The following is a 26884-nucleotide window of genomic DNA, read 5'->3' as shown; positions in this document are numbered from 1 at the left end:
GTTATGGACGATGTATACGCAAAGTGAAAGCATGTAGCTAATTAACGCTTTCAAGATTCGGCTCGCATGGCCGCGCAGAGCCGCGTCATACGCAGCCGTCACCGAAGTAGAACACCCCTCCCCCACCCCGGCACCTTACGCGGGTTGGAAGATGGCATGCTTCCTCTCTGCCTTCCTCCCTTGCGCGAGCGAGATCAAGCCACCATCCTGTGCTCACATTCGCACGCTTTCACTCGCTCTTACTGCATACGGCACGGGGCCAGGGTATTAGCGCACTTCGAGTTTTATACGGAACATCACGGCCACGCCGACGACGACGGCGCAAACGCTCCCGGCGTGTCCATATAACTGTCATCTCAATAAAAGGTAATTCCTAATGTTTGGCGTCTGGCAGTGTCTCATTCTTCACGGTCGCGACAACGCGACTACGGTTGGAGGTGCTGGGTACTAGCTCCAGGGGCAATACTTGTAGCCAGGGGCTAGTTCGCTGGTCTGGAGTGACGTTGGGGTCTTCACATTTTGGGCTTGGTTCACGACGTTGCTGTCCGTTTCGTGCACTCCAACCAATACAATAGGGGGAAGCTGCGACTGCGTAAAAAAGTATTAGTATTTTACATCAAGTAACGGGGGCGTAGTTTTGATGGCAGTGCGAATTGCTGTGAACATTCTTTTACAGTGAATCTGTCTGTGGCTAGGACCCCGGCATTTCATCGTGGCGTAACATCCACAGAAAAGTATCTTCTTCAATGGCTGATGCTCCCAAATGCAATGGTTCATACGCCCGTACGGCAGAGACTACAATCACTCAGCAAATTGAAGCGAACAGGGCATGCATTCTTTGGAATCACACATGCAACATAAAGGACAGCATACGTTTCAATAAAGAACAAGCTCTGAACAAGCATCCGAACCACATAATTGATGATAAGGCGCTTCTCCGCTCACATGCAATGCGACGCACGTAGCGCTTCCAACATATTTTTCCCGATAGAGGTTACTGTTGCGCAAGCTGCCGTGACTGTAGCATACGAAGCATGTAGTGACGTAACTACACTTTCGTACGTAAAAGAAAAAGCCCCTAGCAACTGATTTGCGTTGTGGCAGATGTATAGGAAGGTTACGTATTGTGAGGACTTCTGGAGAGCAGCCAAGCCAAGTCGCATGTCGTCGAGGCGTCTTAGGCTAATAATTAGGTAAATACCATGTGAATGTCTCCCCGTCGACAGTTTCAACCTACGTCGCAATGGGTAATCGTGATAGTTGTAGTTTACCGCTTCGCTGTCCAGGGTTCGATTGTCTTGAGGAAGAAAAAACTTGGAGGACGCTTGAGTTCGCCCTTTGAGAGTGGAACACAGGCAGCACTTCAAGATCTCTGACTGCTTCTCTCGCTTCCCAGCCACTGCAGCTTATGTAGCTGTGACGGTTACCGGGGAACGCTGCCGGCGAACACTATGACGAAGGCGATCTAGCTGGTAGAAACGCAGCCTCTTGCGTGGGCCGATCCCGGACGTTGTGCTCAGCCGCACCGAAATAAATGCATCCTTTTCAGTTTCGTGTTACTGTTTCGTAATGTTAATATTTCAGTTTCAGAAGATCTAACATTAAGGGCATGCACTATCGGTGTTACGTTTTGTGGCATTTGTTTGTGGGCGGTCATTCCCAAAATTCTGAGGAATGACTTTATCAAATGTAAGACAAGGTACGAACAACTTTGTAGATAGAATGGTCTGGAAATATAACCATCATACACCGCATGCCTTATAGCAAGGCGGGGCATATGCATACGCCTAAATATATGCGGGAATTTTCGCTCACGGGGACGCCAGACGCCAATGCGGACGTCGACACGGGATTTTCTGCGACTCGGGACCCTTAACGCTGTCGCGTTAATACCCGCAAATTCCCTCGAGCGGCCAGTCACGCGCCAATCTTGCGTGTATACGCGGGCTTCTTTCACGCTTGGAAAAACATTTTTGTGTAGCACATATTGAGCAACAGAAAGCTTTATCGGGAGTTTTTCATGTTCCTCTACAGTTTTCTCAATGACTTTTTCATCTAATTATATTTGAAGGAGTTCATTAATTAATGCTAATTTTGTAATTAGGCTCATTGACCTTTGCATCTATTACAACAGTTGAGAAGATGATTAATTAATTCATTAATAATAATAAATTATTTACGTAAGGCTAATGTTGTAATTCGTCGGAATGCAAAACATAATGTAAAAGTCGCGCGTGCAAGAAAGGGGGTGAGGTGAGCGCTCCTCTCCATCCTCCTATAGCACAGCCGGCGAAGCCGCACCCTATCTTGGTGGTAATCTTCGGCGGGAGCAAAGTGTGGGGAGCCGATGTGGCTGGTGGCTGCATGTGTGCTGCCTGCGTGCGCGCCCTGTGCTGGATCTCAAGTTTCGAACACGCGTTGAAGGGAGAGGCTTTTTTTATTTTTTGTTCTTGCAAGTTGTGGTAAAACAAATATCCTGCGTTTATGCACACCCCTCCCCTCCCCCTATTACATAATGCCCAGGCTCTGGAGCCTTAGGGTGAATAAATGAAATCAAAATGGAAATAACTACGGGACAGCTTCTTGGGCTTCGTCTGGAAAGCTCCACTCGACTACTTTAGTAGCGCTGACAACCTCCGCCAAAGGGCTAAACAAGCAGATTGCAGTTCCTGGTAGTTCTTTGGCTCACTAAAGTGGTTTAAAAGAAAACAATAGTCATGAAAAACAAAACGCTTAGTCCAGTCGACCACTCTGGCGCACACCACGTAGGCGCACGTGAATTATAGTATTCTCGCCCCTGATTGGTGGATACCAGCAACTCCATCCACTGCATTACCACGCCAGCTCTGTGGCCATGACTTGTTTGATGTGACACGTGATGTAACTGAACCTAATGGGGATTTTCACAAATGAACATCTGCGGCAGAAGCTTTTAAAATGTAGTGCTATTCTTAGTTTTCGGGCCGTTAAAGACGGGTGTAATCAACAGCGTGGTCTGTACTTCTTGCCTATTTATTCTTTTAACGCGAGAGCTTTAAGGGCCCCGTGTCGCAGAAAATCCGATGTTGGCGCCGGCGTCGGCGGCGTTGTCCGTTACAGAGAAGTCAACCCAAGCCCCGCAGGCCTTCCGCGTGACACAGAGGCGTTACTGCACTATTTGAATTTCTCAAAGTAAAATGCGTTAGAAAATTCGTAAGGAACGGCTTACACACTACCTACAGACAGAACAGGGTTGAATTGTAATTTGAATATAGGAGAAAACCTAATTCTGTTACGCGGAAACTCAAACACAAACCCTTTTTCCAGCTGCCGTTTGAGATCTGTCTTAGTAGCAGCGGCGCACGCCACTCGTTTCCTTGCAACACCATCCAGATGGCGCTCGCCTCCGCGCCTCCGCGGCAGCGGTGGCGTCCGCCGTGGGAGGGGGGGGGGGGCAAAGAAAAAAAAGAACCAGAAAGCTCGCCCTCGTGCATAGCGTTTGCCGCCAGCGTTTCCAGGAAAACATTGTGGTTACGTAAGCTGCAGTTGCCGCGAAGCATGAGAAGTCAGGGATCTTTGAATGCTATCGCGTTCCGCTCTTGAAGACATCCAAGGTTTTCCAATAGGCTGACCTACTAAGAGCTTTACTCTCAGTAATAATTCCTTCCCGTCTTTTTTTTTTTTATCGCGGCACTGACGTGTGCACCAAGCACCATCCACCGCAGTTAGATGACACAGTTCCAAAAGTAGACTTTTGCAGATGAGTAGCAGGCCCGCACATGCATGTGAAACCTTAGCAAGCAAACTGTCTGTGCTGCTAGCACACTGCAGCTGCTCTGGACTCTAGCAGAGCTTTTGCGTTGCTTATGTCTTGCTTTTGTTTGTAATAAGAAATACTCGCAGACCACGTGACGTCTCGTGTGACGCTCCATCAATCGCAATCACTATGCCTCCTGGTAATGGCGATGACTTCAATGGTGTTGCAAGTAGCCCACTAAAGGGGGTGGACGAAAAATCTGGTTGCGTAGGCAAACTGCCATAACTGATGTCTACGTCGTCTTAACCCTCTACTCAACGCTTACTCCGGGCAATAAAGGCTTGTAGTAAACATTATCTACCTCTTGTCATGTAGTACAGGAACAGTGCCAGTAAGGAAAGCAATGAGACCGACCGCATCAAATTTGAGCATTCCCAGAAGTACTTCAATCCATAATCCTGACTACAGTGTCCTCTCTGTATTATCAACTTTCTTTTTTGCTGTGTTCAATATCATTGCGTTATTTTCCTATCGCTAAATCATGACTGGGCTATATGATCAGTTCATCTGTGTATTTAAATTAGTGTACGCGAAACTGTTTATCCTTTCCTTCAGGCCATTTTACTCACACTAGTACTGCCTTGATGAAATACTCCTAAAACGGCGGATGCGTGGTTATAACCCATCAAACCTTTTTTCGTATCATCGGTTCCCGTAAAAAAAATGGCAAATGCAACTAACATATCACCTCATCACAAAACTAGTGACAGTCTCAAGACAGCCTCCGCACGCGATGGCAGGCCGCGCTGCTCAGCTCGAACCTGGAAGACCAACTCTGAGCAGTCAAGCGGGCCAAGGAAGCCGCCAAGAGGCAAGAACTCTTGGCCATAACCTCGGCGGGCGCGAATCGTTCTGATTCGAAATAACGTTTTCTCACTCACTCACTCAATAACGGTTACAGTGACGAAGACGAAATCATCACCACGTAAGCGCACTAGTGAATATTGCAGCAAACCCTCGTTATAATATCGAAACGGGTTATAACGAAAGAATCAATATAACGAATTCAGTGACAATTCCCTTGAAATCGTCATAGATATTCGTAGTGCGATACATGCAGACAGACAGACAGTGAACTTTGGGCTTCCGCGGAGGCCCCGCGGAAGCTGCTGGTCGCCTCCAAGTCGGGGCAGGAATACCGTGATGTTCCGCCCTTTCTCGGGCCCTCTGGATTGCCTGTAGTTGTGTCTGGAACGATGGGCTTCGGAGTGCCTCTTCCCAGTCGGCTTCGCTGTATAGTGGGCCGTGAGGTAACGCGGGACATTGCCAGAGCATGTGCGCTAAGGAACAATAAATCTCATTACAGTCCGGGAAGCTTGAATCGATGTCTGGGGAGGTACGGCTGAGAAAGCCCCGCGAGGGGAATGAACCCGTTCGGAGCATTCTAAGTGAAGCTGACTGAAAAGTGGTGTATATTTCGATGTACTGGATATGACACAGCGATTCAGAAATTCCCTTCAACTTTGTTATAACGAGGTTTTATTGTGTTGCGTATTGCACATATGAAGGACCGCCGAAAGCATTGTTCACACTTGCTGTGTATTCGCATGCGCACACGAGTAACGCTCGAGTGCGATATAAAGAGGAAGAAGAAAAGGGATGGTTCGCTGGTGCTTTCAGCTACTCGAAGTCGCAATTTATCTGATTGGACGAGTCTTAAGTATCCCCGTCTTGTCATAATTTGGTGCCTCGGCACTAAATTTTAGCCAAGGGTGCGTTTCATGAGCTCTATTTACTTTCACGCATGAAAGAAAAAGATTAGCGCGTTAACTTTCCTATTGTACTTTTTTTTTACCTCTATTCACTGTTAATTTCACTTCAATTTATATTTCTCCCCATTCTAAGTTGTGCGGCGTTTATTTTCTCTTACCCTGACTTCTGAACTATGTGTTCAATTTTTGCTTCCTGGCTTCCTTTTAATTCATATTTCCTTTTCTTTTATTTTTGTTTCTTTCTTTTTTACATTTTCTCTGTTTACGCGTACTTGTTTGCCTTATGTTTCCCCCTTCTGCCAGATTCATTGCCTCTCCTCCGAAGCTCATACGTGTTATGTTGAGCATCATCATCATCATGATCATCGTCATACCTTTGCCATGTTAATGCCAAGGGGGTTATATAATTAAGCTCGTTGTAAATAACGCCTCTTCGTGTAATTCCTAAACTTTCTTTGCAATCTCCTATTGTAATTCCTACGTCTCTTCCAAGTTCTCTTCGGTCTTAAACCGTTCAATAAACCTTCTTTAGATTACGTTTTAATGCACTTGTTCATTCGCGTCATCTCACTAATTGCACTCTGCTCTTTTGTTCCCAGCTCTACCTTTCTTCTAGCTCTTCGTTTCATTAAGCACTGTATTTGTCTGCGCGTTTCCTACAACCAGCCGATTCCTAGCCTATCTTTCATAGTGGGTGCATGTCATGTTGCCGTGTCTAAGTGTCATCATCATTATCCTCATCATCATCATCATCATCACCATCATAACGGTGCCACGTATCTCCCGGTGTGTCGCAGCATTGAGGAAGAAGCCTCGCAGCGGAGCGGGAGGCTTGGCCAATCCACGTGAGTGGGTGTGCGCCAAACTCATCATCATCATCATCATCATCATCATCAGGTCTCGCCGAGCAGCGATGTACAGCCCGATGTCGCCGCAGGATTCGATCGTCCGTCGGCTGGCCGACCGACGCCTCGCGGTCAGCCCCCGGGGCCTGTACCGGGGCCGCGACAACGACTACCTCATTCTGGTGGGATTCGTGGCCACCTTGGTGGCCGTGTTCATCATCTTTTTCCACTACGACTTCGCCACCACGCGACTGGTGAGGCCGTCCGGCTTCGTCTACCCCGCCACCGAGAAGAGCCACGAAGAAGGTGAGAGACAGGGCAAGGTTCTGACGTGTGCTGTATAAGTCGCGGGTCGCCTTTTTCGTCGCGAAGATAGATTGGATTTTTTACAAGGCACTGCTCCAGGAAAGCGCGTGTAACCGGCAAACGGAGGCCTCAGGAGAGCACCTGAGGTTATAATAACCCGCCGTGGTTGCTCAGTGGCTATGGTGTTGGGCTGCTGAGCACGAGGTCGCGGGATCGAATCCCGGCCACGGCGGCCGCATTTCGATGGGGGCGAAATGCGAAAACGCCCGTGTACTTAGATTTAGGTGCACGTTAAAGAACCCCAGGTGGTCGAAATTTCCGGAGTCCTCCACTACGGCGTGCCTCATAATCAGAAAGTGGTTTTGGCACGTAAAACCCTACAATTAAATTAGCACCTGAGGTTATAATAAAGCAGGCGGCGCAGGATCTCCATGGCACCCAACGGGTAGCGGGGTGATCAAAACTGGAAGCAGGGCGATCCGTGGGTTGGGACCGTGGAGTCCGAAGCGTGCCAGGGGGGATCCGGAAACAAAATTTGCTGTCCGCGACAGCTGATCTTATACACCCCTGGCACGCGCAGGCCTCGGCGAACCCTAACTGCACACCAGTCCACTTCTGTAACTGCAACAACACCTTCTGCAACGCCAGTCAGAGCTTTGCCAGAGACAGTGCGGGTGCGGTACCGCGTCCCTTGTTGTTTGCGTCAGCTTAAGGTGCCTCCTTTTCCGTGTCCGTTTCTCCTTTCTTTTCTTTCTTTTTGTTCCGATTGTTACCGTGCACCTTCACCAAATAGCTCAAGGGACCGCTTTGCTCGTTTAAGATGGAGACTCCATCTCACGGTCAATTACGATCTCCCCTCTTCTAGTGCACGTAAAACCCCCCAAAAATAAATGCATTCGTTAAACCACCGCTGAATCGATTTGAACGAAATGCTTTGCATTTTAGAGAGAAACTTGATTTTTCACCGGCTCCAGGAAGCCGGAGTTTCAGGTAGGCCCCTGTGAACTATACGCAAGTTACGGAAAATCGGTAACTTTTCAGAAAATGAAGCAAGAAATTTACGAAACCCTAACTCTTTGAGCAAGACATATATCGCAGCTTTTTGTAAAACTGCATCTTTTACAGGATCTGAAGTTTAGAAATTTCATATATAAGTTTACACCTTATGCGAAACTATTACTATCTCAGCCAACGCTTTGCAAATGTCTTGCAAATAGTGGTATATCTTAGAAAGGTGTATAAATGCATCGATTTTGCCCTCCGTAAGCAACATAGGGGTGTATATTGAGTCAATTTTGTCCGCTGGATGTCTCATGTGCATTTTACACAACTGCGATGTCGTTTTTCTTTTATGCTGCGTTTCTATATTGCTGAGTTAGTGTTGTAAACAGGGTGTATTAGTTTTTCATTATTTTTCTCGTTATTAAACAAATTACCACTGAAATGAGTGCGACATACATCGCATCAATGCCGTCTAGAACAATGCAGTGCTGAAAAGTAAGGGGATGCTTTCCATGCTCTGCCTCAAAACCACTCTCGCCAGCTCAGCTGGTCAGTACACCCTGAGCGCCATATGTCAGCAGGGGATTGATAATGCTGCCCTTGCGAATGATCCAGGAGTCGTTAAAAGCTACCGAATGAACCCTCAACTCGACGCGGTCGGAGTTCAGCGCTGCAATCCGAGAGTTCACGAAATTAGAGCGCAGCTCCTCGGCTCCCGTTCGTGCGGAGAGAGTCGGCTTCCTCGGCGCAACCGAGCTAATTAACGAGCACAGCGAACGATGAAAGAGCGAACGCGAAGCGGAGCGGTGGATGAAAGACGGCGATAGCGAATAGAGTGCGAGGAGGAAAGCGGAGGAGGAGGTATGGTGAAAGCGTGAGAAGAAAAGCCTAGTGTCGCGCAAGACGGGCTCTGCGGCGATGACGGCTACGAGATGGCGCCACGGTAGCGGGCGTCGTCCGTTCGCCGACGACGTCACCGATATCATACACGGAAACGAAACGCTGCATGAACAGAGTTCTATCTGTGGCGGCTGCTGTGAGTCGCGCCCACGTGTCACCCACGCGCTGCCTCTCGTGATCTCCCGATTAGCGAGGCAGTCGCTCCTCACTTCGCTCCGTTGGCAACGTGCCACACGATACAGATTGTCGGCGCTAGCCAATATATCGCGAAACGAAAACACGTATAGAGCTACGCTCAAATTTCGCATTAGGGAGTATCGTAATCGCCGGTGACTTTTTTATGTCCATATTGCAGGATACGTGATCACGTGGGCGGTCCGACGAGGGGCTGAAGAACCTAGAGGCCGTGCCGGGGGCTCGCTGGAGCGCGGCACGCACGACAACAGTGCAGAGTCCTCGCCCACGGAGCGTGGTAGCCGCAATGAGAGCCGCCGCCACGGCGCTACGGCCTTGCCAGGGGCCAGGGCGGCAACGGTGTCCTCTCCAGGAGTGTTGTAAGCACGGTTTTCCCCTGTAGACGGCCGCGGGCCGGGCAATAGCGGAGGTTTAGCTTGTTCGAGAACGCGTTACCATTTGCGGAATATCACGCTGACGATGAGGTGTATGGCGGCAACAACGCTGGTGGCGGCGCTTTGGGAATTTGTGACGCAGAGTCTAACCAGTGGGCACACAAAAGCTATTACGCTGGTGACCTGTGCCCTATTGTCCTTAACTGATGGTTTAACGCAGCCGTAGCAACAGGATCATTAACGTGTATACATATGATTTTGCCTCGGCGAGAGCCCACAACCTTCGGCAAGATTCCCACAACCTTCGCAAGGTTGTGGGATCGTCCTCCACCCACGGCAAGTTGTTCTTTCAGCAACAATGTGGGATCGTTCTCCACTCACGGCAAGTTGTTTTTTGATCCACTTTCATTTCCATTAATTTATCGTTTCTTTATTTCATTTAAGCACAAGTAATTTCCCCTATGTTCTCCGTGGTGTCAGCGTTTGTTGGCTACTTATGATATGACCAATAAAAATCGGGTCCCTCGGTTAACCCCCTTTCTTCTCGTTTATTCCCTCTTGAGGCAACTCTGCAAATTTTCAGCTTTGTGGAAGGGGACATACGGAAGATGGCGCTGCTTCGTCCCCGTACACCTGCACAGGGCATCAACAGCACTTCCGCGGAACCAAGAAAATTCTAAGCCTGCACGTTCAACAATAGACCTACTTTTCATGGAGAAGAAACACCGCAATCAGGGAACGGCAGCTATAAGGATCCACTGTTATCGGTGTTCCTTCATCCCGTTAAGTCACGCCCTACTCCGCTACCGCAGGTGCGGAATCTCCGCTCTGGTATCATCGCCATCAAGAGCTGTCCGTAAGAACTGTCCTTGTAAGATACAAACCAACGTAGACGGTACGAATTGATGGAGTTTATAAAGCTCGAAGGTTCAGCATGTCACATTCCTATATAACTTACATTCCTCGTCGTAACAGTAGTCCGCGCTAAGTACAGGGGGGCGGTGGGTCACAGCATAGGCAGGTATGTTTACCAAAGGCTTTCTGCATAGACAAACCAGCCTTATTTTTCACACTAGTTCTCATTATTTGCCAAATGCCACATAAGAAACCGACTTGAGGTGACTTGCGATTCCGGGACCGTATTCGCAAAAACGTTCTTATGGTAGAATTGCTCTTAACAGCAGATGTGTGTGTGTAGTGACTTTTGAAGGAGAAAAAGAGAGAAGTGCAGTGCCGTAACTGTCTCTCAGAGGAGGACACCTCAACAGCACTGCACATGGAAAGAGGAGTGGGGAGAAAAAGATCAGGGAGGGAAGGAAAAGAAGGCGGAAAAAAAATAACAAGAAGAGATGCTAACACAGGTGTTGGACATATTACTTGCGTTAGCGGATGGCTGATGCTGAGCAACCTATTTAGGGAAAGCCTTGTGGATATGGCCCCCGGTTCTAATGCTTTCTTCCCAGAATCTGTAGCTTTGTTATGGTTTCCACGCATGCCTGGGAAAGTGTACGTATATTTGTATTGGCAGTCACTGTAATTGCGCATTTTCGTATAACTTATACGCAGCTAACCCTTACACGAAATAGAGGCTTTGGAAGCTGATTCGCAGATGTATACAGCCGTTTAAAGGAAATAAACTAAGCATTCGTGGTCCAGGGACAAAGATGAACCAACGTAGTACACACCGTTTGCGGCTGAATCATTGACAAAATGAAAATCTTCATGAATGGCGAATGCAGAAGCTGTATATGCGTGTCTTTTAAAAACATGCAGACAATTGCGACTAAAACTTATAACTACATTTATTTTTTTTTAATTAGGCAGGGGGTCTCTAAAGGAGTACTGGCATATTCCCGGCTCATTTATTGCGTTAAATGCAGTTCCGGAACCTTGAAACCCCCCAAAAAAACATGTTGGCAGGTCTCCCAGCGCTCTAAATAATTTAATATAGCATAGCTTTTTATAGCGCCAGTTTTGGTTATAGAGCAAGACGGTTAATATCCGTGACGTCATGGCTCCCTGGTGCGCATATTGCTTCCGCAAGGCGTCGCCACCTGTCTTCCGTTTCGGCGTGTTTTCTGACTTGCTAAGCGCACTCAATGCCGCTAAACATGGTGGAGACATACACATATACGACAACACACGGCGCCAACTCCCAACTGTGTATTTCGGAAAAGGCAGGTGTCTTTTTATGGACTTTCGACGCATAGCAACAAAAGTGTGACTTCATCCAAAGGATGGCACGGCTACGCGACCTTTTACATAAGCCAGTTCCTTGTTAGTATCAGCGATGAGACGCTCACGCTCCTGTCTGCTAAACGCTGAATACGAATGGATTCGTAGGCTTCGTGTGAAAGGTTTATGTTGCATGTTTCTCCCAATAAACTTGAGTTGAGAGTCGTCACACCATCTTGGTGATTTCGTTTCCTTGTGCTCATCTTGGGTGCTGTTTTTCCTTTCTTTCTTTTTTCTATCACGCCACCGCAGTAACTCTCGCAGCTGCCCCTAATTTTGGAACAGCTTCTATTAGCTCACGAGTTAGCTGTTATCTGGCTTGGTGCGCGATACTGCACCGGTCAAAAAAAGTTGTGCACGCGCACTCTTTTTTTGTCTGTGTAGCGCTATTAAGGTATCCAGTATATGACAGACTAGCTAGCCCGAATCAATGCCTTGATTAGTAACCGGGCTCTCTCAGTAAAAGCTGCCTTTCGTTTTTTTCTTGGTATTGTAGAAGGATAACTCATTAAATGTGCACAAAATCAATTTCTCTTTGGTTTTCCTTCCACCTAGGCAGATAATATTACGTCAATGTAACTTCTATGGCGAACCCGTATTATGAATTACTAAACTAAAAGCTTTCCAACTGTAAAGTGACCTCGATTGGTCTCCACCACCTCTCACGCGGCTTCGTCCAGGTACTGCGACAGCGCGGGCAGCGACGTGCTGCAGGACGAGCTGGCCTCGTGGCTCGACGCCAGCGTCGACCCCTGCGACGACTTCTACGCGCACGCGTGCGGTCGCTGGGTCGCCAACCACTCGGCGAAGTCGTCCGCGGTCGCCGACGCCGACGCCGCCGCGGGATCGGAGGCGCTGGTCTCTCCGCGGACCCTGAAGCGCCGCCGGATGGAGCTGAGGCTGCTCGCCGAGCTCAAGCGAGGCACGGACGACGGCTCCCTGCGCTGGCCGGCGAGGCTGTGGGAGGCGTGTCGCAGTCCCGAGGCAGAGCCCCATTCGCGAGAGGCACGTCTGTTTTGTCTGTTGTTCTTGTTGCTGTTGCTGTCGTCGTCGTCGTCGTCGTCGTCGTCGTCGTTGTTGTTGTTGTTGTTGTTGTTGTTGTTGTTGAACGTCTTGAAGGGGCAGCGCAATATGACGAACGCAGAAGGCAGGAACACACAGGACAGCGCTGTCCTGTGTTCCCGCCTTCTGTCTTCGTCCTATGTCGCTGCCCCTTCAAGAAGTTCAGCCATTACGAATTCGCCCAAATGTCGATCCTTCTGCTGTTGTCGTTGCTGTCGTTGTCGTCGTCGTCGTCGTCGTCGTCGTCGTCGTCGTCATTGTTGTTGTTGTTGTTGTTGTTGTTGTTGTTGTTGTTGTTGTTGTTGTTGTTGTTGTTGTTGTTGTTGTTGTTGTTGTTGTTGTTGTAACTAGACGGACAATCGCTGCGCGAAAACGCCGTTGCTGCCGCCGTTGCCGCGCTGCTCCGCGCTACGGTGCTGGCGCGGATCGCGCGAGGCGGGATAAAAGGCTTTCAGACACACGGAGTGCGGTTGGCTGCAAAAAAAGCAAGGAAAGGGTCAATCAGGTGTAGATGCTAAAGAAGACAAGGTCGACGTACGTGATGCTCCGAACGATTTGATTAATATTTATATGCCTGCGGAAAAAGTGTGCGCGGAGACACGATGACAACGCCGAGAAAAGACGGGGACGTCTCTGTCTGTTCTCGGCATTGTCCTCGTGGCGCAAACTTTTTTCACTGTGCATTTCAACCAAGTAGCCCAACTATCTGCTCTCCTCAATAAATATTGATTATATCTCTCTCTTTTGTCTATCTCTGTATCATGCTCTTGTTCATTGTTTACTCATCCCGTATATTATTTAACCCGGAATTATCTCAATATTGTCTTCTTTTGGCGTCGACGCTCAGTTGACCCTCTCGTTTTCATTTTTGGAGGTGGTTACAACATATCCGAAATACAGATACGCCAAACCGGCGGGTGGTCAGCAAAGCAGACCTCGCCTTCGTAAGCACGCAGACTCGAGTGCGGCTAGAAGCGTGTGACGTGCGGAAACATCGGGGAAAGCTTGGGTAGCCGCCCTAACATGGGCGCTTGGGTAAGTTAGCGCACACTCGACAGATGGCGCTAGTAGCAAGGCCCCGAACCAATTGTAAGGCTAATTATACTTATTATTATATCCTCGGTCGCTGACTATTCTTACGCGTTCTCGGTGTGGATAGGAATCATTTGATAACGTTTCCATGTTCATGGGAAATATAGAAGTCACCGAGTGAATGAGTGAGAAAACTTTATTTCGAATCAGAACGATTCGCGTCCGGCGATTTAGTGGGCTGGGGCACCCGCCGAGGTTACGGCCAATAGTGCTTGCCTCCCGGCGGCTTCCTTGGCCCGCTGGGCTGCCCAGAGTTGGTCTTCCAGGTTCGAGTGGAGCAGCGGGGCCTGCCATCGCGCGCGGAAGCTGTCGACCGAGGTCTCGCTCTCATTGTCGTGTGTTAGTCCCTGGCAATCCCATAGCATTTGTTCTAGCAAACCTGACCGCCTTTTTTCTAGAAGTCGTTACAAGCTATCCAGATACCAAATACGCCCAGCCCGTGTGAAGCCAGCAAAGAAGACTTTGTCTTCAAAAGACAAAGGAAAAGTCCACTAGCCACCAACGTTAAGCTCAGTCGCCTCAGTGGCACAGCCAGAGCGGCGTTCTAGAAGACCCTATGCGCGGACCCTGCCATATTTGATCACATGGTGGCGCGTCCATTGCTTTTCTGAGCCGCCTCCGTGTTTACAATCCATGTGCATCACGCCCGGTGGGGCTCTGCAAACCTCTGTTTCGGCGGATATCGTAGACAGCGATTGCGTGGAATACACGAAGCTTTGGCACAGCTTCAGAGGACCTGTAAGCGATTTCGGAGCTCACTGCACCCTGTCCAAACGGTGGGAACAGCGTATACGTCACATTACTAGTAGCGGGGCTACAAATGTACTCGAAGCTTTCTCCACTTGCCTCCTTCTGAATTCTCTCTCTTGAACTCACCGGCCACAATTCGTAAATTGCCATATGTACCTTAAAGTCAATAATTATTAAGGTAATTTGTTCAGTATTTTAGTTAATTGAATATTTGTTTCAATTTCTCGTGAAGGTGATGTCCGCCTCTCCTAATAATCCGGCTCAAAGACTAGAATCTTGCAATCCGGCACATCTGATTTTTAAATGTTCCGTACAACTTTAAAAGGATCGCCCCGTCTAGTGCGTCGCCTATACACGTCTATATCCAATATTATTTCATTTTTGTGCTCATAATGCCTGGCATAAAACACCTGAATAATCATGCTGCAAGTCGAAAATTTATTTCTCTAATGTTTGTGCCACTTTTCTAGAAAAGATATGTATAAGTTTGGAGGCCTTAAGAACATTGAACTGTAATTTGCTAATGAACGAACTAGGTTTCTGCAGGGCTCTATGTGTTTATGAAGTATATATGACGGATAATATATTTTAAGTTGTTCGAAACACGACATTACTTTTCGAAAAAGCTTTAAAACTACCTGTATCAATCAGAATATACATCGACTATAAACATAAATCTAGATCACGCCCACCTGCCTTAGATACAAAAATATTTCAGGAAGGGCATATATTTATGTTGATACGCACAACAAAAATCAACTTACGAAGTTTCAGCAAAAGCTGCATATATATTCTGGTCGTTACCGCAAATTAGTTTATTCATATGTTCCCTGGTCATTCTTGTTTTGTTGCAGTTGTGCATCAATACAGGGATCGCGTATTGTGATTGCTATGCGCAAATTTCTGGGAAGCGCATAGTGCTGATTCAAATGTTTCTAGAGTTGGCGCGCCCTGCATGCCACACTGTATAATTCTGGTTCTATGATTTCCAGCTCATAAAACGGAACTGTTGTCTGAAATTAGGGCAAACGTAGGAATTACTTTTGTTTCACCGTGAACTGCAATGTGGAGCATCACTCTGCCCTTTAGAGACTCCTACATACTTGAAGAAAAAACATGAAATAGTGCCGAAACATGTGGGATGTGGCCGGGCATATTTATTGAGCTCTGTAAAAAAATTTTAATCAAGGGCCAAATAATGCCAAGGTCAAGAATACGCAGAATACTGATTCTAGCAGCAAAAGCAAGCCGGAACGGTAGTACGCTTAAATTTCCATGACGTCACGCTAGACATGAGTCCGTATTTGATAAGGCTTTAGATCTAAAAAACCGGCATGTACTTAAAAGCCATCCGTCAAGTGGAGTTTGAAATTTCCAATGCCTAATCCACAGCGGACTCTTGTCGAGTTTCAGGATGTTTAAGAATACCGCCGCAATCGCAAACGTACAAAAAAAATGAGGAACAAAGAGGAAATATTTGCGCCAATAACGTAGCTGTCGTCACTTCATTTTTTATTTTTGTTTTACCGAATAGGACATCACTTCCGCTTTATTTTCATTTGCGCTGGAAGTCTCACCTCCTCGTATAGGTAGCGCTAATCCCAAATCAACCACTCACGAACCGCCATTCTCTGAACGCATGGGCTTCTGTGGAAGCTTGGATAAGTACATTTACATTTTGCAAGTGCTCGAGCATGAAACGTGAGTCCCACTGGACCCGACTTTGATGTTTTGGTTGACCGGCCAGCGCGAACTGTGAGGGTTGCAGGGAGCGTAAAAGAAGTTGGTTAACGTGGCGTTCACTTATTGTTCGCGCGCGTTCAAATCGAGTTTGTTAAGTTCGTCTAATAAGTGGTTTCTTTGTTCAGGTCAGTTCCTGCTGCTTCTCAATGGCGAACACTACACCGGCAATTATGGGCTATTGTAGCCTAATGATGAGAGCATCTGGTTGCTGTGCGGGGGGCCAGAGGTTTGATCCCGCCATCTGGAGCACGTAATTCAATTCTACTTTTATTTTTTTTAAAGTGTGAGCTGTTCGGCAGGACAGCAGCGGCACCTGACAACCACGGTCAGGAAAGCCCGGAAGCGATCGCAAAAAAAAAAAGGAGCTTCGCCTTAAAATGTGTCCCCGTCTCCGCAGGTGTTCGACAAAATCTTGGCTGAGCACGGCTTACTGGGTTTTCCGTTCAGCAGCCAGCCCGACTCCTCAGCGTCGGACAGCAAAGACGGTGACCTGTCGACCGCAGCGGCCAAAGTCCTCGCTCTCTCTGCCATTCCTGCTATTGTAGATGTTCGGGTAGTCAAGGTGAGCAGATTATTTATTTATTTATTTATTTATTTATTTATTTATTTATTTATTTATTTATTTATTTATTTATTTATTTATTTATTTATTTGCCATCAGCGCATTCGCCCATTGCACTGATACTTGACTGCAGTGAATAGATCTATGGCTTTCAGGGAGCCTTGGCAGCTCCAAAACAACATTGGAGGTCTCCGTGGCTCTACAGATACGCGACTCTTATGTGTAGTTGAACATTGACCCGGGTTTTTCGTCTAAGCTGCTTCAGTTATATGGAGAACTCTGCTTCATCTGCGACTAACGGAAATGGAAACGGTACTGCGTGATGCATTAAGATTAACTACAGTTGTGTCATTCGGCTGGGCTTAGACGTTTGCGGCAACTTGACACGGTAAATATTACTTGCCAAGTCCCAGAATTGTACTGCCTTGGAGCACTCGAGAAATGGAGATCACGGCCGTGGTTTCCTCATTGTTTTACAGATTCGTGGCGCTGCGAATTATTTTTGATCTTGGACGATGACGCGATAACCGTATCTTATGCAGAACTGAAAGGCTGAGGCCTGCCTTTAACTGCGAAGAGACACTGGGCTTCCGGCGATTGTCAAACGCCGGGTGTTTTGTGTTTTGTTATTTTGAAGAATATACAGAGTATTTTAAAAATATCCTGTGGAAGATAGCACAGTTATTATGCTTGAACTGGATTATTCGAAGAGGCGGGCATTACACAAACGAAAAATCAAAATGCGAAATCGTTTAATTAGAAAACTTCATTATTAAGATTTTAACTTATTGAATTATGGCACATACCGTAATTTAAGAATTCACGCCGTTAAGATTGCAAGGCATATCGACTTGCAACTAACTTTCGCGATGGCACTGTTTTCGAGATATGAGCCATAAACTTGACGTAAAAATGCACTGTTGTCCAACTTACTACCTTTTTTTAAGTGCCGTTTAATTCATCGACGAAAAAGAACGTTACAGGAGCGTCAATGTTTTTGGGCGCATAGTTTGGAAATGAATACATCGAAACTTTTGTCATCCTGAAAAATCGTTCAAATTCGCACCCTTGCAACCTCACTGGTGCGAGTACGGCGAGTTCACTAGAAACTTGCCATCTTGGTCGTACAGTCGTAGTCATCCCATTGTCCTCGTGTCGTCGGCGTTTCCACGCTGTTGTCGTTACACCATCATCGTAATTTAAGAATCGACACCGCATTGTCATTGTGCCGTTGTCGTTATACGGGCATTGGCGTTCCATCGACATCATTCCTTCTTCTTCAATCAGTTGTCTCTGCGTCGGCGTCATACAGTCGTCGTCATGCTTCCTTGCTCACGGGCGACCTTGGCAAGCGAGCGTTAAAGCAAAGTGGGGCGCCATCGGAGAATGTGAAGTGTAACCGAAGCAGCGAAAGTCTCAGAGTTGCCACTGCACTCTTTAAATGAACGTGACTTAAGGAATACGGTCTGTCACTGCATTGTACGAATGCTATTCAAATTACCGTTGACAGACAAAGATGAATTCTGCCGTAATTTTGCTTATTTTGTTTCGTTTTTGTATACTTGTATATTTTGTTTCATCTCCGTAAACGTCAGCTGGAAGTGAAGTGCCGCGTTTATTTCACGTCAATCTTGACCTATGTCCTGTTCGTAACGCGACTTGGCCGCTAAACTCCGAATTATCAACTCTCTGTCGTGTTCGATCACCGTTCAGCTATGTAATTTTAGGGCGAGCGTCGACCATCACGTGTGGGTCGACGCGAGACGTCTCCGCAAAAGCGCCGGCCATAATTTCGCTCGTCCCCTAATTTTTCCGCCGGTTTCGCGAGCAGTGGCACGACACGAGGTCCTCGCGGAGCGGGCCCGGGTCAGCGGCGACCGGGAGCCGCGCGCGCTGGGTGGCCCGAATAGAGCCGCCCGAACCCCTGTTCCGGGACTTTGCGCGCATGAGCGACGCGAACGACGAGTGGTTCCTGACGGCGGTGCAGAAGGTCGCCGGACACCGGGATCTACACGGACTGTTCCGCGTCGAGCAGGCGCTCGTCGAACTGGCTGCGCACAGGCGAGGCGTCCACGACTACGTGCTCACCACCGTCGGCCGCCTCGCCCACGGGACCCACTGGAACTGGACCCGATTCCTGACGGTCGCCTTCCGAGGTACGCCGTCATCGTCATCGTCGTCATCATCATCCTCTTCGTCATTACCATGACCTCTTTTATGTCCACTGCGGGACGAAGGCCTCTCGCAGCGATCTCCAATCGTTCCTGTCTCGCGCTAGCTGATTCCAAATTGCGTCTCTCCTTATCACCCCGCCTAGCTTACTGCCGTCCTCGGCTGCACTTCCTCTCCCTTGTCGCCAATTCTGTAACGCTAACCGTTCACCGGTTATCAGCCCTACGCATCGCATGGCCCGTCCAGCTCCATTTACTTTTTCTCCGAATGTTAAGTGGACGTTTACCTGGGTCAATTAGTCACAGGGCACCCTGATCATGAGAAGGACATTTACGGAAGAATAAAAACGCGTTGCAGTGCATACGGCAGGCATTACCAAATCCTGCCTGGGTACGCTGTATAGCTGTACGAATAAGTTTTTACTTTTCTTTTTATGTTCTCTCTTTAAGACAACCTTGCTTTGTCAACGCTTCCAGACTTTCCTAACAGTGGCTGCCGGGTGCAGCCGTGTTGTCTGTTGTTGATTACGTGCCTGGTCGTGAGATCGAACCTCGGTCCTCCAGCACGGTAGCCCGATGCTCTGAACACCAGGCCACAACAGCACGTTCACATCTACCGTGCCAACTGCCGACCGGCTCCTCGAGATGATCGCCTCGCTTGTCGCGTTGCGTATACGCAGCACGGGTGCGCGATAAGCGCAAGCGTGCGCGCGCCAGGTTCCGTTGCGCCCAAGGCTCGGGAATAAAGTGGGCACACTTGGAGCACTCGATTGACCGCTTCGACAAAGTTTCGCATTACGCAAGTTCCAAGACGTGCGTTCGATCTGCATCATTCTTTCTTGGTTTGATACGTATATATCCCATTGAGACACGAATAACAGCGGAAGGTTGACAACTCTTACATTGCTCTGATGTGCGCGAGATTTAGGGGCTCGAGGCCGCAGTCGTGGCGGCTGCATTCGCATGGTGGCGTAATTCAAAGAAAAAGAAATGGTTGCATGCCATGCACTGGGCGCTCGTTAAAAAAGCCTCAAGGGGTCAAAGTTAATGCGCAGCCCCCCCCCCCCCCCCTACTTACGAGCGTGCTTTCGTAGTCAGGTCGTTGTTTTGGCACTTAAAACCCTCGATTTCGATTCACCGTCGACAAAAATGTCAAAGCTACTTAAGTTCATTCCGAAGCGCTGCAGACACCGTCAAAAAGAAACGCAAGGTGGTGTGGATGATGCTTTGTGTAATATCCTAGGAAGTAATAATAAAACATAATAATAAAATATGCATTTATTTTAAAGTGCAATATATCGCGTTTATTTTTTTTTCGTTGCTGTTGTTTTTTCCTGGTGGTGGTGGTCTGTTTGGTTTACCTTACTTTTGCCGTCGTTTTTTTTTTTTTTTTGGTCCTAACAATTGAATCACCAGTTCAAAGCACAGGAAACAGTTACTCGACTGTAGAAATTACGACAAAGGGAGAACTAACCCGCCGTGGTTGCTCAGTGGCTATGGTGTTAGGCTGCTGAGCACGAGGTCGCGGGATCGAATCCCGGCCACGGCGGCCGCATTTCGATGGGGGCGAAATGCGAAAACACCCGTGTACTTAGATTTAGGTGCACGTTAAAGAACCCCAGGTGGTCGAAATTTCCGGAGTCCTCCACTAAGGCGTGCCTCATAATCAGAAAGTGGTTTTGGCACGTAAAACCCCATAATTAATAATTATTAATAAAGGGAGAACTACTGTATTCTCGTTGCTCTGTGAACAGAGCACAGTGAAAAGCTCGTCAGGCGTGGCTGTGCCTTCAGCAAGGTCGTGCAGCGTAGAAGTACTCGGGGCATTGTAGTAGAATGGAGTCGCATTGAGAAAGGATTTACCCGAAGCTTATTGTTTGTGTTTTTAGTCCCCTGTCTTTGGGCAGAACGGGTAAAAAAAAACCCCATACTAGAGTTCGTACACGCCGAGTGAAGGGGATATTGTGACCTTGTATTGACCATGTAAAAGCAAGCACTCAACTTCTATTATTCGGCGAACTTGCGCCAAGGGTGACAAGCAACGATCAACTCGCAGCGATAGCTCTGAGCAAAGTCCGCCGGTCGTCGAATCTAATCACACAGGTCAACTAAAGAAGTGAGTTCGCCTGGTTGGTGCGTTTGCTGTGATACCGTTGCTAAGGCTAAAATATAAACATGTTAGATAAGAGAGGCGTCTGTACTAGCATTCTGTCCACGTTTTCCGTTATCAGTTTTCTTTCCGCACTTATAATGATGTTGGTCACTTCGTGCGTTCACTCTTCGAGCACCATCGTTATCTAGACATCGAGTTAGAGAGAGCGAGAAAGAGAGAGGAAAGGCATCTATGGGTATATCTGGTCATAAATTCTGGAAATGCTTGTGCTTGAGTGTTGTTATGTAGTAATCGGGAGAAGGAACTCGGATATCCGCAGCGATTTCCCCAGAAAATATGTGAAAGCAAGAGCGAAACATAAGTTTTAGATTTTTGAAGTGAGTGTAATGTAGATTTACGGACACCATCAGCACTGATAACTAAACGAACTGGCGATAGCCTGCTCTCAAAATCGGCGTCGATGCAAGCGCAGCTCTTGTACGTACGTAGCTTCTGTGTCTAACACTTTCTAAAAGTAACACATGAAGAAATAATTAATGTAGCTTAGATATTTCGATGGGTGATGATAATTATTGTTGCCACCGCTATATACATCAGGATTTGTAATGCCGTAATTTCTTAGTTTTCTTTTGCTGTTGACGTACTCAATACAATTTATTTATTTATTTATTTATTTATTTATTTATTTATTTATTTATTTATTCATTTATTTATTTATTTATTTAATGATTTAATTATTTATCTACTCTATACAGCTGGCGAATAACGCGTCCTTCTAACGGCAGTATGCAGAATATTTTTACGCTTATGCGTTCTCTGCCACTAGTGTGCAGGTAAATTTCACTGTATCTTTGAAACTGAAAATAAACCACCAATTAGAAGTGGGAAATTGTGCCCGTCCCTTGCCACTCGCACTTCCTCGGTTGTCTCCGCGCTGTGCTCGCTTCAACGTGGATTCCCAACTACAGCGTGTTCTTTCGCCCCCCGCACCTGCGCAGGCGTGGCCACATTCGGCCGGCGGACGCCCGTCCAGGTCAAGGGCGGCTCCTTCCAGCGACAGCTGGCCGCCCTGGTGACGCAGTTCGGCGCCACGCTGCTACGAAACTACCTGGCCTTCCGCATGTACGTGCGCTACGCCCCGTTCCTGGAGCGGAGGACCGGGCGCTTCAGCCGGCTGGTGCAGCTGTCGGCCGCGCTCCGGCCCGGCTGGCAGGACGGGGACCCGGCGGCCGACGTCGCCGACCTTCGCTGCCTGAGGCTGGTGGCGGGCGCGGCCCCCGAGCTCGTGGCGTTCGTCTACTGGAACGGGGCGAGGCTCGGAGACCGGAGGCGGAGAGGAGGACTGAGTCCGAAACAGCGCGCGCGACTGCAGCGCCACTTCCGCGAGATGACGCGCCGCCTGGTCGACTGGATCGTGAGCACGTCGGCGCGCGAGGTTTGATTGATTGATTGATTGATTGATTGATTGATTGATTGATTGATTGATTGATTGATTGATTGATTGATTGATTGATTGATTGATTGATTGATTGATTGATTGATTGATTGATTGATTGATTGATTGATTGTATTTGGTCAATGTGAAAGGGTACATCTGACACGGCTGTATAGTGGCTTGTACAGTGGCCTTTCGCCGGGTTTGGGCAGAGCACAGTGTTGAAATACTTTGGTTTGGCCACTGCCGAAAAATTGCGCTTCGTAGGGCACATGCTGACGATGTATCGCGACCATATGCCATCTGCGTAAATTGAAACGCGAACAGATGAGAAAGCCTCTTACGAATAATTACGTTGGAGTACGATGCCCAATTGCTCTGTAGGTAGCTTCTAGGCAAGAAGCAGCCCCAGTTGTACATTCTGGAGCACGAATTGGGCCACTGTTACGACTACGGGTGAACCTCTAAACTAAAAAACACGCTGGAAGAATTTCGGAATTGTTCGTGTTCGAATTTATGCCGGCATGTCTCGAAAACGGTTCAATGTACAAACAAAAGCCAGTCTCCACTTATTGGAGGAGCCACTCCTTCCGTCAGTGGGGGTGGCGGCACACATATTACGTTGCGTACGTGTCTATGTGGGAGATGCAGTTACTACGCCTATAATACTCCTGGCGAAAACACAAGCGGAACTCGAAGTACTGCGAGTACTGCGAGATTCGTGCGAAGCGCGGAGCGCTCGAAACCACCTCTGAAAATACGCTGTAAAGCAAATAAAAGGCGGAGTCACGTGAGCCATAGACCCCAGCATGGTAGTGTCTGTGAAATGGTATCCTGATCGCGAGGGCCGGTCGATGCAGTGGGAGAGAGACTCTACTGCGATGAAGCTAACTGGCTCGTCGCGCCATAGCCTCGCAAATTTTTCTTTGCTTCTATCTCGATCACAGTACTGAAGCATTTTAAAGGATTCTTGGGGTAGAACAAGCCCTGGACGTCACTTTTCCAGCGTTCTAATGTAGTTACAACCGACGTGTATGGTGAACCCTTGCAAGGTATTCTTTAAGAGGAAGTTCGCTATTCGACTCCATTTGATAGGCTGAAATGCTCTCCTTAGACAAACACTGAGCTAAGGAAGTGAGAATGGTTGCACCTTTAAATTAGATTCTTTTTATTCAGGCAACCAATTCTCTAGAGCAGCAAGTACGAAAATAATTTCAGAAAATAATTTCACGCATAATCTTTATAGCGTTCTATTGGCGCCTTTGAGAAAACCGGTAGTCTAATTCTGTAAACAGCTTAGATTATTAAAAGAGCCGCAAACAGGCACAGTTGCAATCACGCACACACGTAGACACAATAGATACGCCCCTTACAGAGTGCTGTGTGTGAGGAACGTATATCTAGCGTGTCTGCGCGTGTGATTGTGTGCGTAATGGTGAGTGTGCCTATTTGCGCTCTTTTAATTATCTAAGATGTATTACGAACTAGCCCTACAGCAAGTTATTTTCTAATTGTGCAAAATTTCTTTGCCGAAGCACCTAAATTTAACTTTAATAATATGGAGCTCACGCATCTACACATATATGTACTTTGAGACGCTAGTGCTTCGCAACTATAGTACTTTGCAACTGGTATGTTTGCAAATCTCTCTCGAACAATTTATTTCACGACACGCGCGCCCGATGTACAAAGGCAGCACCAATGTGGCATTTCATTAACGATGAATATTAGCGCTGTTCTCTTCAAGGATATGGTTTTCACTTGGAAGCACCGGCAATAATAGCGCCGTAGGAAATTTAAAAGATGTGACCTGCCTGATAATCTTCGTGAGGTCGCTTCACCTCAAGTCACCTCACTTGGCTGAATGGCTTCACCTGGCGATCATATGCGAGCGGCAGTGCACGCTTTACAGAGCAAACAAAAAAAAAAGGTAAAACGTGCAGTTCCGGTTCAGGGAAGGTTTTCCTAAAATATTTACACCGGTTCTAGCGCACACTTCTTTTCTCTAATACTCAGCGCTAACTACTATCCGCTCAGAGACGCTATGGCACGCTGATATGCGCATGCGATCTGTGCCCTTAAGGTACCGGGGGCGCGTCATCTTTACAGCGAAGCTGTTAAGCGGAATTCGGTGGCAGTTTTCTTGCGACGACGAAGACCGGCGACCGAAGGTGGGGTCGATGTCAAATGTAAATACAACGTGTGTCCGATCCCCCAAATTTGCTTTGAAACGTAACAATAAGTTATTCGAATAAGACTGTTACCTTGCTCCTATCGCCTTCGAAGAACTGTTATGCGCGGGGTTTTCTTTCTTTTTTTTTACCAGTAGTCTAAATATGCAAACCTTTTTTTTTCATATCTCTCACCATCTGCATGTGGTGCCGTAGTTGACACCACAGCTCCGATATCAGCAACGCAATGTACAACATAAAAAAGAGCAATGGTTTGCGTGGGTACGCATAGGTCGCAGCATAATTGAAGAATTCCTGCAGTCTAAGAACATTATACTTGATCACGGCGTATAAACAAGTCAAGATATGCACATACCTAAGAGAAATACATACGATAAGGCAAAAGCAACACACATGAAAACGAAGAAATTGCAGTTCATGTTATCGTCAAATTGTGCCGTGTATATAAAATAATATTAATAACGATCTATGCAAAACAACATTTATAAAACGTGGAAGGTATAAACAACGCTTAGGAGTGTATATATATTTACATATATATAATACATATTGCATAAGCATCCTGAGGAACATTGATAACACAGGGTTCTTACACATTAACACACAGGTCCGATGCTGTCATTGGAACCAAAATCTGCCTGTGCGTTATACGGAAGCTGGGGCTGTCACTTCGGGCAAGTCCCTTAACAAGGTAGCTTTAGCTCGAGGGCAGCTACGTGTTTTGGTATTCAAATGCATGTAAAAAGCAGAAATGCTTTTATGCGACAACAGCTGGACCTGGGTGAATGAACTATGTTGCATTTGAAAGAAAGGATTGCTAAAGTTTAGCAACTCTAGGATGTAAAACTTTAATTTAAGGCCTGTGTTATTTTGCATATATGGCCAAAATGTCGTAAGTTTCTTTTTTAAACATCGAACGGCGAAGTTTGCAGATAAGTAACTTCCTACAGATATCACAGTTTTGTAAAGTGCATCTGTTAGAACATCGAAAGTGGACAAATTTGCGCTTCAAATGTGCCTTTGAAGACAAGCTGCAGAATCCAATTATCAAAAACAGGGTCCAACAGTTCAACACTGCGCGAACACGATTACGAGATGTCATTGTCTGCACCGATCGGAGAAGATGGTGGCCGCATGTTCGTAGTTTTTTTTCTGCCAAATGACGCCGAAACACCATCGCACAAACACGTCTTGTAGAATTTTGCCAAAAAATATCGAGCCCATAGGATAGGAGGACACGCAAGTAAACTTGCGTGTCCTCCTATCAACTGCCTCATTTCAATGCTGCGTATCATTGCTTTTTTGTACCTAACGCTCCGAGTGCCCACAGAGATCTCGTCTTGTCGATGGGGCCCGAGCTATTTATGTTGTGCAATCGCTAGCAGTCTCTTTGACGCACAAATGCCCAGACTGCCGACTACAGGTCTGATCCAGCACCGTTCACCTGTTCCGAGACTGTGACGCTCATTCGGCGGCACCGACGAGACACCTGATGTCCGTGGACCCACCACCACCGCCGAAATTGCGACGCCTGGATACGCCCTGTCGGCTCCAGCAACCGTGTCAAAGAAGTTTTACGCTCGCCGATTTGCGTTTGCTGCAGAGACGGGACTCCTGAACCTACTCTAATGTTTCCCCCTAAATTCCCTCCCCCCCCCTTGTTTCTCTTTCTTTTCCCCAAAGGGACACGGACCGTTTGTTCAATAAAGATTTATTCCATAAATCAATAATTATGACGAATTATGGTGGTATTTAGGCGCCACTTATTGCGATGGCTGACTTCTGCGATGAAAAAGATGCAACAACGTTTCTAACCGAAGGGTCGGAAGTGGTTAGTACGGATTGAAAGTGCACGTCTATTTCAAGTTCAATGACTGTATGTACCGCTGGCCTTCATTGCTATGAAAGAAGTCGTTACTTTGACGAAAGTGTTTAGGCATATACTGCATTGCATAGAGTGCAGCTGTCTCTGAGACTGATGAGCAAAAAGGAAGTAAGGTACAGGCAGCACTCATTCGCATGTAAAACCATGGTTCAAGTACGCTGCTTGTAATACCTTAATTTTCTTTTCTTGTTCCCAGGTGGCGCGTTCCAAACGCACGTCCCGCGAGCTCTCCTCCCGTTTCCTGCGCTCGACGGGCTCGCTCCGGCGGCAGCTATTCCTGCCGGACTGGCTGCGCAAGCAGCGGTTGCGCATGCGCTTTGCCGAGCTGGCCTTCGCCGACGCCGAGGAGTCTCCGCTGGCCACGTGGAGAGCGGTGCTGGCGTCCCGCAAGAGGAACGCGCTGCTCAAGATCGCCGACAGGGGCTTCGAGACGTTCTGGGAGGTTAGAGAAGTGTGGAATTTAAAGTTTCGAGTCGTATAATACCGGAGGCAGAGGAAATATATTTAAAGGTTC

General features: G+C 47.4%; 2 protein-coding genes across 2 annotated transcripts in view; both read left to right on the top strand.

The window, feature by feature from the left end:
• The first annotated feature begins 6400 nt into the window (after nt 1-6400).
• Nucleotides 6401-18783, top strand: LOC129381635 (uncharacterized). The gene is made up of 5 exons (XM_055064660.1): nt 6401-6659; nt 8917-9115; nt 12046-12370; nt 16410-16574; nt 18406-18783. Exons 1-5 carry the CDS (start codon nt 6422-6424, stop codon nt 18781-18783), a joined length of 1305 nt encoding a protein of 434 aa, XP_054920635.1. The 5' UTR covers nt 6401-6421.
• Nucleotides 16369-26884, top strand: part of LOC126518239 (uncharacterized) — a 24165-nt gene continuing 13649 nt past the window's right edge. Inside the window, exons 1-3 of the mRNA XM_055064285.1 lie at nt 16369-16574; nt 21857-22293; nt 26567-26812. Coding sequence (XP_054920260.1) covers nt 21979-22293; nt 26567-26812 — 561 coding nt within the window. The 5' untranslated portion in view covers nt 16369-16574; nt 21857-21978. The remainder of the gene's footprint in view (nt 16575-21856; nt 22294-26566; nt 26813-26884) is intronic.

This window comes from Dermacentor andersoni, chromosome 11 (genome assembly GCF_023375885.2).
Source record: "Dermacentor andersoni chromosome 11, qqDerAnde1_hic_scaffold, whole genome shotgun sequence".
NCBI classification, from domain to species: domain Eukaryota; kingdom Metazoa; phylum Arthropoda; class Arachnida; order Ixodida; family Ixodidae; genus Dermacentor; species Dermacentor andersoni.
This window is presented reverse-complemented; position numbering and strand designations above follow the sequence as displayed.

Excerpts from the sequence above, each read along its gene's own strand:
- LOC129381635 (XM_055064660.1), top strand. The coding sequence starts at position 6,422 with ATGTACAGCCCGATGTCGCCGCAGGATTCGATCGTCCGTCGGCTGGCC. Across the intron at positions 6,660-8,916 it reads CGAGAAGAGCCACGAAGAAG|GATACGTGATCACGTGGGCG; the intron begins GTGAGAGACAGG and ends TCCATATTGCAG. Across the intron at positions 16,575-18,405 it reads TAGATGTTCGGGTAGTCAAG|TGGCACGACACGAGGTCCTC; the intron begins GTGAGCAGATTA and ends TTTCGCGAGCAG.